This window comes from Protopterus annectens, chromosome 2.part1 (genome assembly GCF_019279795.1).
Source record: "Protopterus annectens isolate FY-2018-M chromosome 2.part1, PAN1.0, whole genome shotgun sequence".
In the NCBI taxonomy this organism is placed as follows: Eukaryota; Metazoa; Chordata; order Ceratodontiformes; family Protopteridae; genus Protopterus; species Protopterus annectens.
The window spans coordinates 1,467,634,063-1,467,649,143 of record NC_056729.1 but is presented as its reverse complement, the minus strand read 5'-3'; the positions used below and the strand labels follow the sequence as shown (position 1 = coordinate 1,467,649,143).

General features: G+C 38.6%; 1 protein-coding gene across 2 annotated transcripts in view; it reads left to right on the top strand.

Moving 5' to 3' along the window:
• The window catches only part of KLHL5 (kelch like family member 5), a 1,925,884-nt gene that overhangs the window by 1,702,134 nt on the left and 208,669 nt on the right, over window positions 1-15,081 (top strand). For both annotated transcript variants that reach the window (XM_044062938.1, XM_044062939.1), the window contains exon 7: window positions 1,754-1,978. In XM_044062938.1, coding sequence (XP_043918873.1) covers window positions 1,754-1,978 — 225 coding nt within the window. The remainder of the gene's footprint in view (window positions 1-1,753; window positions 1,979-15,081) is intronic.

Below are 15,081 nucleotides of genomic sequence, written 5' to 3'. Positions count from 1 at the left end.
TCCTTTCCTTTACATCGCGCTATCACTCACAGTCACACTTTTTTTTTTTTTTTTTTTTTTTTTTTTTACAGTTCTTCTTCTTTCGGCTTTTCCCGGTTAGGGGTCGCCACAGCGGAACTCCAGTCGGCTAATGATTGACAGTAGATTTTTTTACGGGTGCCAAGGTGCCAGCTCAATGCCCAACCTTCAACGAAGGCACGCCCATTCTACGCATGCCTTTCGAACACCACTCGACCGCCGCGGGGAGGACATGCAGACTCTACACAGAAGGCGCTCCAGCCGAGAATTGAACGGGAGAACCTCTTGCTGTGAGGCAACAATGCTACCACTGTACCTATGTGATCTCACAAACCAAGATAGGATTGTTTAGATTAGCTTTAGATACTCCCCTCTGCAGACTGTGTGACTTTATAGCTGACTAGGCCCCTTGGGTTGCCTAGAGCTTGCGTGTCTAAAATCTATCCCTTTCTAACAACCAGCAATGAAAATTAAAGGCAAGTCAACAAAATATAAATCAAAGTACATCTTCTTGTCTACAAGTTATCCCTTCCTTCCTAAAACAGTGAAAATAGTGTTAAAATAAACTATAAAGTCATATAAAACTTCTCTTACCAGTCAACTCCACAATAAATCACAAACTAAGATAACATTGTTTAAATAAGCTCTGGATAACAGTTATACTTGTTATCATGAAAATGAGGTCAGCAAAAACAAATTCAGATGTGTGCACCTTAATAGGGCAAAATATGGATTTTTTAAAATTCTGTTTCATGTTTTATACATGGAAACTGATCACAGAACTACCAGCAATGCTGCATGTGTTAGCGGATAAGGATATGGTCAGGCCCCAGTGGCCTAATAGATAAGGTATTGGCCTCCTAAACCAGGGATTATGGGTTTGATTCCCATCAGGAGTAACATAATTTTGACATGTTGGGTTTTGGCTTAATGGATAATGTGTTTACCTCACAGGGCTTGATTCTCAACACAGAAAATTGGCTAGACTTAAAATGGCCCGCAAAAGCAGTTGGCCTAGTACTTACCTATGAACCTATGTTTACTTCTCAACTCTCCAACTTTTCACACAAGTTCCAGATTTTTTCCTATGATTTTTGGTCGGTTCCTCAAAAAATGTTTGATTTTCTGGGAAACATTTAAGGATTGACATCACTACATAATGACGCGCATTTGCATTTCCGACTTATTATCCTTCAAAAAAATGCATGCTTATGTAAAACCTGATATTCTAACAACTTTCTGTCAGACCAGTAATTAAAATCTCTCGTTATTTCTGGGCCTTTGCCCCCGTTCATTTTGGTTTTGTCCAGATTTCTTCAGCTAAGATGTTGAGAGATGCTGGTTTTGAAATGCAATAGGTTACAAGTGCTAGAAATGTCAGAAATGTGCTAGAAATGTAAGAAATGTCACTGTTTAAGTTACAAAGGGTGATTTTTGTTCATAAGTTGTTAGGTGAGTATGAATATTTTCTAAAAAAAGATTTCTGAATATTTTAAAGGGAATTATTTACAGTTCCCATCACGACATCAGTGTGAAAGCTGAATGAACTTTGCAGATCTTCTAACACTGATACTTAACCACTTCTTTATTCTGTGGTTATCCACAGTTCTAGAAGCACATATTCACTTAGTAGAAGAGTGTAGCATACATTAAATTGTTGATTGTAAGAATATGCTAGGACTGTAATGTTTAAATATGAGATTGCTTGTCTTATTTATTCCATTTTTCTCTCAAGGTGCCACAAGCATTGAGAAGTATGATCTACGTACTAACACTTGGACACAGGTTGCCAACATGAATGGACGGCGTTTGCAGTTTGGAGTTGCAGTATTGGATGACAAACTGTTTGTTGTAGGAGGCAGAGATGGCTTGAAAACTTTAAATACTGTAGAGTGCTACAACCCAAAGACTAAAACATGGAATGTCATGCCACCTATGTCCACACACAGGCATGGTCTTGGTAAGTAGGATTGTACATTAAACAGTTAACATTCATTTTGAAGTTAATATTTTATAGTTCAAGTTTTAAAGAGTTGTACCTTTTACATGCATCATCTTCTCCACTTAAAAAAGACACAGTTACATTATACAAACCTTCTGTGAGACAAGACTGTTCCTGTAGTCCATCATCTACTTTCCTTTAACTACACTATTTGTTGCTTGACTGGCAAGATCAGGGCAGACTTTCTAAACTGTTTACTCCAGGAATCCAAATCTTGTTTAAAAATGGCTACTCATACCATTGGTTTTGTATTGTCCTCCCTTTCTTGTTGTCTGTTCTGATAAGAACTGTGTGACCCTTCACATCCTGATAAAGTATGCAAGTTAACCTCCTTTCCCATCCCCATCCCTTCCCCTTGTAAGAATCACTATAACACTATCTCTAAAATTAAATGGCTTCTGGGTATGGAGAAGTTTGACTTAGCATCAGTCTGTTACATTTTAATGTGTTGTTTTAGTTATAGTCTGTTTCTTATATCCTTGATATCAGGACTTACTACTTTAGTATTGGGGATTGTTGGAGTTGAAAATCTCTGCTGCTTGAAGACTTACTTTAAGCCAAGGGCATGAACATTCTCCATCCTTGGCCCATTTAGCTGGGGTGTTCTTCCATTCATAAATCAGAAATTTGGCCAGTATCCAGAAATTCAGCACTAGACTTCGAGAGTTGCTGAAGAAATTTGCTATTTTTGACTTCTTAATATAGAAGCATTTGGTAGACTTATTATTGTTTCACTTTTACTCAATTTTATCTGGTATTGGAGTTTACATGAAAACGTTAGTGTAATGTGATGTAAATAGAGAGAAAATGGAGAAGCAGGATTTCCCAGGTATTACACAGATCAACAGGTTGATTAAAGCACTCCCAGTGTGAAAACTACAAAAAAAAAAAAAAAAGTATAATTTATGTAACTGGATACAATTCAGTTACTAGCTATTGGTTGCAGTGCCTAGAAGCCAGCAAAGAAGAAATTTGGAGAAAGTACAAGAAAAGCAACTAGAAAAGAAGAATCGAAAACTTTGTTTGGGAAGAATCTTGTAGTTGTTCTGCAAATAGCAGTTCAAGTTTCACCTTTTGCACAGGAGATGGATTCCAGTAATTTAGAAGAAGAAAAAATAAGTCACACACACATATTTAAAATAAGTAAGTGTGTAATTCAATCTCCTGTATTCAGCTTTTTTCAGAAGATTTTCCTGGAAGATCAGATACATTTTTGGATGTTGAACAAACTAAGGAAGAATTTTAAAAAATGACCAAGCATTTGGGGAACCAATAAACATTAGGGTCATTCTTCTGACAATAAGAGTCCATAGAGAGACTTGGCAGTGAAACCTTTGTCATTGTTCCAAAATAAAAATGATTGAATGACAGAAGGACAGGAGGTGATTAGAAGATCCAGGGGTGCCTTGGACTTGAACCAAAGACTGATGATGAGAGATGGAGACAACCGGGAAGAAGTCCAGCAACATTGAGAAATAGTGAAAAATGGGAAACTATAAGGTGTCAATCTCTTTAGATATAGGAAAAACATCTGACATGTTGCAAGAGGAAGATGTAGCTGAGAATGACTGGAGTTTTGTTGACTGTGTTAAACTATTACAACTGTAAAGGATATACCCTGATTTATGTCATTAATGTTTAGAATGACACAGAAAAGACTTAAGAAGTAACTAAGTGTTATTTCTTAGTAATTTTGTATAAACATTTCATGATGTAAATTGCATGGTATATTATTAAGCAGTTTGTATAGTGTGTAATAAAAAACGTAGCACAAGAGCAAAAGCAAGGGTCAAATCTTATATTCAAAGCCAGATACTTTTATTAGTAAAACAATGGATAAGCGCTTTCGCTAAAAAATAGCTTCATCAGATCACAATGTTTGCTTAACATAGACAGTTTAAATACTAAAGCACATGGTGAGTACAGTTCAAATGAACCAATCATCATCACACATCAATTAGTTCACTTAACATTTAAAGCAGCAAATACAAAAGTATATCAGTGCATTCATTACTGCTACTAATCATATAAAAAAAAAAAAAAATATATATATATATATATATATATATATATATATAAAATATATATATAAAAAACTAACTCCATTTAAAAAAGCGCATCCTTTGAATACAACAAATGATAGTATAAAACTTTAATGAAAGTTTTCTTGTTGTTAAAATGCATTATAAAAATTATTTATATATATCTGTTTAAAAATGACTAAATATTCTCATATCTTTATATGCCTGCGTTTTCTAAGTACAGGTTTGATAGAGACTTTGTCATTTAGTCCTGAGCCTCTATCTGCTCTTAGAAAAATAATCCAATTGTTTTCCTTCTCCTCTGTATATGTCATTATGTTACCTCCTCTTGCATTAGGTTCTATTACTTCTAGTACCCTAAATTGAAATTCATGTTGAGTGTTGTATAAGACAGTGTGCTTGGCTAAAGCATTCTGTGTATTACTTTTTCTGATGTTATAAATATGCTCTCTTATCCTGTCACGTAGTGGGCGGTTCGTCTTACCCACATAAAATGATGAACATATTTTGCAAACTGCCAGGTAAACAACGTTAGGTGTCATACAATTCGCATGTGTTCTGAAATAAAATGTTTTACCATTATCTGGATGGATAAATGTGGTATTGCTGTCAATATAACAACAAAAATTACAATGACCACATTTTTCTGTACGTCCTGAACTAACATGCTGTATAGCTTTCTTAGGATAACAGAGGAGTCTTTTTAAGTTGTTTCTGTTCCTATATATAAAAGAGGGTTCTTTGCCAACTATGTCAGAAATCTCTTCATCAGCCTTTAGTATATCCCAATGTTTACATATGATATTCTTGACTTCAAATAAGTCTGTTGTATAACTTGTTGCAAATTTGACATTCAAGGGTGTTAAAGAAATATCAGTTCTAATGATATCCTGTACTGGACCAAAATAAGGTTTACCTCTAGCATCACGTGAATTGAGGGCTTCAATAGTGTATTGATCTATTTCACTCATTTTGTAGCCCCTATTCTTTAATCTATTTCGTAAACATGACAGATCTTTTTCTAAGCCTATTTCTGACGGATTTAGCCTAGAACATCTTAAAGATTGTCCTTTAATTATATTTTTAAAAATGTGGGGTGGGTGCATACTTGTCCTATGTAGTAACATGTTGCTGTGACAAGGTTTCCGATATACCCCTGTATTGATGAGACCATTGTGTAACCTTTCTACATAAACATCTAGGAACACCACTTTCTCATAGGAGTATTGCATAGTGAATTTCAAACAATTTGTCAAGCTATTCATGATGTTTAAAAACTTTTCTAAGTTATCTACTGTTCCATTCCATAGAAAAAAGACATCGTCTACAAATCTACGAAAGAAGATGACATATTCCTTAAAAAACTTTTCTTTAAACAAAACTTCTTGTTCCCAAAATGCTAGAAACATGTTGGCGTAGCTGTTGGCACAAGGAGTGCCCATTGCTACGCCTTCATGTTGCTTAAAAATCTTATCATCAAACATAAACATGTTATTATAAAGCACAAGTTCAAGAAAATGGACAATCAGATCTATCAACAATTCAGAATAGTCACTACATTCTTTTAAATAATTCGTGACAAAAGTTAAACCTAGTTCATTAGGTATTACAGTGAACAAGGACTGTATATCTAGGGTGACAAAATAACAAGCAGTAATATTGTCACAATGTGTGATGCATTCATAGAGGTCTACCAAAAATTGCTTTGTGTCACGTAAGACAAATTTGTTTTTATTCAAAATGGGTCTTAAATGCTTTTCTATGAATACTGATAAATGTTCAGTAACCCACCCTCTTCCAGATACAATGGGCCTCATTGGTGGGTTACTTAAGTCTTTATGTAACTTAGGAAGTCCATAAATTAGAGGCAACATTGGTTTCTCAACCATAAGGTATTCAAAGGTATTTCTATCAATTAAATTACTTTTGTAAATATCAGTAAGGGTATCAGATACATACCTACAGGTGTCATGAACATCTGATGTATTAATGATACCATAAAATTTGTCTTGTAACATATCATGCATAGCATTCATGTAGTGTTCTTTGTCCATATATATATTTATATTTATATATTTATATATATATATATATATATATATATATATATATATATATTTGTGTGTAGATATATATATATATATATATATATATATACACACACACACACACACACACACACACACACACACACACACACACACACGGACACAGCCACCCCTCACCCAATCACATTCACAGACACATTCACCCATTCAGTCATACACACAAACACACCCTTAGCCCTTCCCTATCTGTCCCTCAACTAACCGCCGCCACACACACGCACAGAGTGTGACTTCCCAGACAAACACTTAGTCACAAACACATTCACTTGAGGCCACTGATCTCTGTGCATACACTCAAGCATGCAGCCACACAAATGCACACATGCACACACCTCACCACCACTACCTTGCTGCAGAATTCCCCAGCATTTACTTCTAACGTGATCTCACCCATTGGAAATAATGGGTAAATGCAAATTTTAGAAAATATATGAGAATGTTTTGTGTGGAAGATGTGAATTCAGTAGTAGGAACACAGACAGAATTTAAATATTATTCCCCAATGTACAGTAACTGGGCCAAACTAGAAAGAGATAATGATTTACAAGAACATGTGTATTTAAACTGAAAGCTTTAAAATAACATCCAACAAATATATCAGATCATGTTGCAATAAAAACTTAAGATAGACCGCAATGAAGTAAATATGAGACAGTGACACTTTCCTAATTATCTGTTAAAGAGAGAAATTTATGGTGTGCCAGTTGGAAATTATTTGAGAGTTATTAGGGAAAGTTGAAATTTCCTTAGATGGGATAGCTAGTGGTTGGGATAAAGTAAAAATGGATTTTAAACATATGGTAGAAATAAGAGAGAGAAAGAGATATGACAGAAAGAAACAGGAATTATTTGGAGCGGTTGACAAAGATTATTTTTTTTATTTTGCTTTTGTTTACCAAGTTTATCTAACAGAATTTAGTCAGCAGAGGACCAGGGAGAAACGCTCCAACATATTACAAACATTTTAAACAGATTATCTGTAATGTACATGAACAAACATTAAGCAATATACATTTAACATTTGCGCATTCATTTGCTTATTAGATTACATTTATGTGAAATAAAGGCAACTAATACAGTATAAAAATATTTATGCATTAGTAAATGCTGAACATTGAGCATCTAAAGAGGTGTATTAGTGGGTTTGTCAAATAGGGAATAAGTCATGGTTAGTCCTTAGAAATTCAAAGATGTGGAGGTGAAGGAAGGAACTAGGTAGGGCAGAAAATGTTGTAGTTAAGAGATGAGTATAAAGCAAGTATATAGATAATTATTGTAAAGCTTTCAAAAGATTTATATTAGAAGTGAGCAATGTCATAAAACCAAGTATACGGTTGGGAGATGCAAGTAAAACTCTTCTGGTGTTGGTGAAGACTGGTTGTGCCACGTAGGATTCTTTGTGAGGAGAAGAAGTTTAACAATATGGCAAGCCAAAGATAATGGCATTTATCCTGCAGATATACAGCAGCAGATATATTGAATAGATATGCAAAGTTTTAGGTGTGATTTAAATGGGTTTGCATGCTGAATGAATTTCAGTGGTAGTGGAATGTGGTTCCATAGTTTAGCAATGCTGTTTGGAATATAGAGTTACCAGCAGTATTAAATGATTTGTTAAAGTGATAAGTGATTTTTCTCTAGGGTGTAAAATTCTGTTGGGGAATAGCTGTTGTATTAAGTTGTTAATGGCTGCACATTTTTTAGCTTATAGAGAAGTCTGTGTATTGCAGTTATCTGCGAAAGCACTAGCTGATATGGTAGTTGTAATCAGTTTAATTCTCTGAGGATTAGGCAGTTGTGTGCCTTACTGTTTGGGATTTAAAAAAGTTCAGTTACAGATTTGCTGTTCTGAACTGTTTGTAAGTTTCTTGGAGGCCATTGTTTGCTTGGGCTAAAGGGAAATCTCTGTGTTTATCAGTGGCAGTGATGAACATTGAGCAGCCTGCCTGCCCCTGTGGAAGTGGTTACTGCCTTGAAACTGTAGTTTTATTGGCCATTTTGGGTCACTTCCTAACTCCTTGATCTCCCTGTCTTAAAACCCTCTTTTGCGCGGTTTTGCGCGTTTATGCGCATAGCGCAACATCGGGCAGTGCCGCCTAATTGGGTTTAAACTATTCATGGCTCCACAAAGTCTGCTCTTTACTTTTTCCCTTAGAACTGCTCTATCTCCCAAAGTAAACACCATATTCTCATTCTAAGGCCCCTCACTGGTCCAAATAAGTAATTTTACAAGTTAGCACTAATAAACCATAAGCACTACTTACTCTTATACTCTCTACGATTACCTTGTCCCCTATTGGTCCGTTTTAATTCACTTCCCTATATTACTCTAGCATGTCCAAAGGTCAGTCAGTGGTTTCCTCTCCAGTCCAGCTTGTGAATCTGGGAATTTTGAGGCAATGTTACAACTGTCTCATGTACATGGACAACCCTCTGCTCCTCCAAACAGGTTTGAATATATGTGAGAGATGCAACCAATTGCCAAACTGGAGGCTGAGTTCTCTCATCTCAAAACTGGTGTAACCAGTCAGGAGAAAGTAACCTCACACAACACAATTCCAGTATCACATAGTCCCACCACAACAGCGAACCAAACACATAAAAACACAAAAACATACTCGGAGGCTCTAAATATAAATCTACCTAAGCAACAGAGACCTCCAAAGCAGACATCCAAGCAAACTCTACCCCAAAACAAAACACGTACAACACATAGCACACAAAGTCAGTGTGCCAAGCAGTCACAGCCCTTAAGGCTGAATAACACACCTGATACTCTTGTAATAGGTGACTCTATTGTCAGGCACACTGACGTCCCGCTCACCAGGCTGAATAAAGAGAAGGTCACAATGAGCTGCCTGTCGGGCGCTAGGATCCGCCACATAACGCGAGCACTCAGGTCACTCCAAAGCAAATACAAATATGACTCAGTCATTGTACATGCTGGCGTGAATGACCTGAGACGTACCTCCCTCGACTACATGAAAAGAGACATAGAGGAGCTCTCTGATCATGTAGCCCAGGCCGGTATGACCCTGACCTTGAGCAGCATCTTACCTTCACCTAGAATGATGCCACAGTATAAAGACAAAATGATCGATTTTAGCAATTGGCTAAAATTTTGGTGTCATTCAAAGGGGATCCAGTGTCTGTCAGCCTGGGATGACATGCTCGACAAGCCACGCTGCTTCGCTAGGGACAGCTTGCACCTGTCACCCCTGGGCTTTCGGATATTGGCAAAGGCTCTTGCCACCCCCATAGTGCCTTTTTTAGGCAAGGCTCAAAAGTCAAACCCACCTCCATAGACAGCACAGGGAACAAGAAACTAAGGGTAATGCTGCTAAACGCCAGAAGTCTTAACCTCAAGATGCATGCACTCGAAGCTCTCCTCAGTATGGAGAACATCGATATCTGTGCAGTGACAGAAACCTGGTTCAAGGCTCCAGAGAGCACCCAGGCACTACCAGGTTATACCTCATATCATGCTTTTCGACCCCAAAACCCGGACCAAACCACAAAAGGAGGGGGAATTTCCATATTTATCAAGGATATCCACACCTCCAGGTTAGTGGCATTGCACGAAGTATCTGAGACCATCCATGTGCAACTGACAGTGGGCAAGACTGCTTTTCAGTTTATAGCATCCTACAGACCACCCTCTCAAAGTCAGGAATCCCACTCGGCTTTCCTGAAAACATTGGAGAACATGAAGATCTCTCCGAACACCATTATATTGGGCGACTTCAACTACCCAAACATAGACTGGGAGCATTACTCAAGCCCCAGCACCTTAGCCCAAAGGTTCGTGGAATTTATAAACTCAAATGCTATTGAGCAACTAGTCACCACTCCCACAAGAGGGGAAAACATACTACCAGCATGGGGACTCTATGCTCCATACCAGAAGTATATCCCTCATTGGTAAGATCAGACCATAAATTAATTTCACTGGATGTCCACATCCGGACCCCACCCCCAGCCCAGAAAACCACAGTGAAAAACTTCTCAAAAGCGAACTTCACACTTCTCAAAACCGAAGTGGAATCCTTCAAGGCCCCAGAGCCAGTGGAAACTACGGCCCAAACTGCAGAATCCTATATAAACGCATTCTACGGACATCTCCAGGAATGCATGGATCATGCTATCCCAAACAAAATCAAGACCCAATCATCCAAAGGCAGGTGTCCAGTCTGGTGGACCCCAGCCATAAATAAACTGTACAACAGAAGGAGGAAGCTACTACATGATAGAGCAAAATCCCTAAAAGGGAAGGCATCTCTGATCAGTACTAGCAAAAAATTACGATCCCTCATAAAATCCTCCAAGGCCAGCTTCGAGAGAAAAATTGCACAGGACACTAAAGACAATCATAAGGTTTTTTTCATTTATGTTAGGAACCTGGGATGCAACTCCCAGACTTGTTCTGAGTTGATTCTAAACAACAAAAAATACACTGAACCCAGAGACATCGCGAATATCCTGGCAGACAGGTTCAGTGCAAACTTCTCCCCCCCCCTCCCCCCCCAAAAGAGCAAGTATCTTTCCCGGCAGAGTGCAGCCTCCCAAACATCTCTGATGCTCAGGTGAAGGCTGCCCTCTCCAAAGCAAAAAACACTGCTTCCATGGGACCAGATGGCGTCCCGGGTTGTGTCCTACATGAACTCCAAGAAGAACTAATCCCTCAAGTAAAACTGCTGTACAATCTCAGCCTCACTACAGGATATGTGCCCAAAGAATGGCGTACAGCAACAGTGGTCCCACTCCACAAAGGTGGCATCTCTGCGGACCCTGGAAACTATCGCCCCATAAGCCTGACTAGCCTAGTCTGCAAGGCTATGGAGAGGATCATCATGGAACTCATAAACAAAGACATCGGGGACCTACAGACACTAGATCCTACCCAATTTGGCTTTGTCAAGGGCAGATCCTGCCTTTTGAACCTGGTCGACTTCTTCAAAACAGTCACCAAGGCCATAGATGAAGGGAAGGTAGTCCGCACAGCCTATCTCGACCTCGCAAAGGCATTTGACACAATACCCCACTCAGGCATCATAGATAAGCTATCCAGCCTAAATATAAACCCCTATGTCACAAGATGGGTCGCAAACTGGCTCAAAGACAGAACCCACAGAGTCAGAGTTGCTGGTGCCATGTCAGACTCGAAACCGGTCACAAGTGGTGTCCCACAAGGTTCTGTCCTGGGACCTCTCTTGTTCGGTATTTACTTTTCTGAGGTACAGGCCAACGTGGGAGGACTATGGCTCAACAAGTTCGCAGATGACTGCAAACTGGGCGCCATAATTGACTCTCCAGCTGACACAAACATCCTTCAAAAAGGTCTCGCAGAGACGGATAACTAGTGCCAAAGCCATGGTCTAAAGCTAAATGCCAAAAAGTGTATAGTCATACCCTTTGGCAAAAACAATGTGCGCACAAATTACCACATAGGTGGTAACCCATTAAGTACAGAGAAAGTAATTAGGGATCTGGGGACCCAAGTTGATAGCAATCTCTCCTTTGACAACCACATTGCCAAAGTGGTTAGAAAGACCTACTACATAGCCCACCTCATCATGAAAGGATTCACATCTAGATCAAGAGAGGTAATCGTGTCCCTTTATTCATCCCTCATCAGGCCCATCATAGAATACGATGCCCCCTTTGGGATGTACCTTACCCGACACCTGCAGCAATTAGAAAGACCCCAAAAGTACCTCACTAGGAGGATCAAGGGACTCAAACAGATGCCATATGCTGCTCGTTTAAAAAAACTCCAGCTCTACTCAGTTGCATACTGCCTACTTCGAGGCGATCTATGCCTGACATATAAAGCTATGTCCAACCCAGAATTAATGGACATGCTCCACCTTAGTAAATCTAAATCCCTTAGAGCCACGTGCTCGAGGGACTTGAACCTCAGCACAGAAATAAGTAGAACATGCTGGAGGGACAGATTCATAACCCAGAGGCTCCCTTCGCTCTGGAATAGAATTCCAATTCATGTTAGGCAGAGCACCTCACTGACTCTCTTCAAGAAGAATCTTGAGTGGATGGGTGATCGTAGGTTTGTCCCGGGGATTACTTCCGTGTCACTATTAGACAGAGGCACAGTAAATTAAACTTTAAAAAGGGCACATTATACTCAAATCAAGGGGTGGCATAAGCCAAACACAATCAGGCTAGGCTTATAAATGCCCCAGGGCAGATAGCCTAGTCTGAACCTATGAACCTATAAAGTTTACTTCAAATTTAGCTATTTTATTGTAACATTGCTGAAGTTTGAACAGTTGAGAGACTTGAATGTTAATAAAGCTTTTGGAGCAGCATAGAGGAGAGATGACAGTAAAGAATAGAGGCTAGATGTCTTCTGGCTATATCAGTGAGGTGTGTTTTTACTTTCTATAGCACACCTAGTTTTTGATGATTTTTTTTTTAACCACATGAGATACATGGTTGAATTTCAACTTGTCATTTATGATGATACACTGTAATTTTGTGTAGTTTACTTCTGCCATGGTGGTGTTGGCAGAGATGATAGTGAATGCTGTGGTTTAGGTGGAGGTGTTTTGCTGCAAAGAGCAGCAAGTTCATTTTTTAAGAGTTTAGTATTAGTGAATTACTTAGCCATGGTTCAGTCGACAAGGATTGTTATGTAAGATCTTGTAGTTTAAAGTGAAATTTGGCATAACAGGTTTGGGTTGAGTTATCAGTATATTGAACTAGGGTAGTATTTTTTAGCAGTGTAAAGGTTACTGATGAATGTATTGAAAAGTATGGGACCTAGTATAGATCCTTGTGAGATACCAATAGTAACAGGCAAGAAGGTGGAGAAATCGTTTTTCCATTTCACGGCTTGTGCTCTGTTTGATAGGTAGCTGTGGAACCCCTGCAGTGAAGAGTTGGTGAATCCTAAAGACAAAAGGTAAATTTTTGATAGGAGACAGTATCAAAAGCTTTTGATAAGTCTAAGAATATGGTGGAAACAAAGCTTCTGGCATTTCTGGGGATATTGACAGGATTAATAAAATTCAGCAAAGCAGTGGTTTTGCTGTGATGTGGTTGGAAGCCATGCCGGGTTGAAGACAGAAGTTGGTTTTCTAGTAAATAGTTGAGAAGTTGCATATGAATACATTTTTCTGTTTTTGATATGGATGATTAAATGGCAGTTAGCTTATAGCTTAAAAGATCCATATTGAGTCCTCCCTTGTGCAGTGGAATAATGAATTATTTTTCCATAGCAAAAGATTTTATTTTCAGATATGGACTGATTTATCAGAACTGAAACTGGATAGGCAATGGGCTGCGCTGTTATTTTAAGATATTCACCAGGTAGATTGTCATGTGGAGTTGTAGTAGGCTTTAATTTTTAAGGTGTTTTTTAATGGTATCTGTGGTTACTGGTTGGAAGGAGAAATGTTGAAGCAGGTTATTTGATTGAGTAGGGACATCAAGAGCTTGATTAGTCACCTGGTTAAGTAATGACTTTTCTGCCTGTATGTAGTGGCTATTGAATTTGTTGACTATAGTATCATTTTGTTTCTGTGTGTTTGGTGTTTGGCTGCATAGCTTGTCCTGGATTTAACAGTTTACTTACCGAGGCCCAGTTTTGGATTATTAGTGTGTATGTTGTGACTGGTTGAGCAACAGGCTTTCTTAACTTTGGCAATAAGTTATTTTGTTAGGTTTCTTAGTTGTCTACATACTGTAAAAGTGGGAGCTGTTTTATTTTTTAGTCCAGACTTTCCATGTTTTATATCTTTATTTCATCAGTTTTTTTTTTTTTTACTTGGTAAGGATGGGTATGGAGAGTTGCTTTGACTCTTGATATTTTTATTCTGAGGGGAGCTAATGTATTTAGAACACATATAAAGATTTTATTAAACTCAGAGATCATTTCTTCTATGGGGAGAGTCTTTAATGACTCTTAGTTAAGGAGATGTAGTGTCTTAATAAAGTTGTCCTAATTAAAAGTAGTAAATGTACCAGGAAATGGAAATCAAAGCCTAAACCAACTTGACCTGAAGTTGTGAATATTGTAACAGAGATAAAAGAACTGGAAGTGGGATCTTTAGAAAAGGGTAGGAGCAAACTACATAAAAAATGGAAATCTTGGGAACAATACATGTAGAATAATGTTTTGGAGGTGGAGTGAGTTTTAAGGGAAGGCAGGAATTGAGCAATTTATGTAATGTTCATAGGTTCACAGGTAATTACTAGGCTAATGGCACAAGAGCCTTTATAAGCCTAGCCAATAATACCCAGGATGTGACAATGTTATCGCCAGATATGGAATGGGGTAGTATCAGGGTAATGCGTCCTTGGGTATTGGAGCCCTGAATCATTTTACAGGCTGTCTCTGTCCATAAGGGACATGGGCAGTACCCCGGGAGTGAATTTGTTTCCCCATTCATTTATCCAAATTCTTTTTGTAGAGATGTGGGGACGGGCTTTATTTTCTGAAGATGGAAGGTTTTGCCCTAGACAAGGTAGCCTTTGGAATACAAATCTTTCTCGCCAGCAAGTTCTGTTAGTCACGCATAAAGATGTTCATCGTGCATACAGCTGCAGTCATAACAGATGGGTTATCTTGCCGTCAGGCAGGTCCTCGGTCGGCCGAATTCCAAAGTCTAGGTCCGGCGTCGGTTGTCGTCGCTTCTTCCCTGATGTCAGTGCGACAGGGGTATAAAAGAGGTAGCCGACACCATTTTCTTCAGTCTTTCTTGCTGTGCGGTGCCCAAAGCAGAAGCAGTTCGCAAGTGCCGGTCGGCCAGCTCCTGAGATTTATGAAAGTATTTCAGCCGAAGTCTTCTTGAAAGCTAAGTACCCCATTGGGGAAACTTTTCTTGCCTCAGACCGATGTCAGACAAAGTTAATAATTGCATTTCATGTGGGAAGCAAATACCGCATAAGG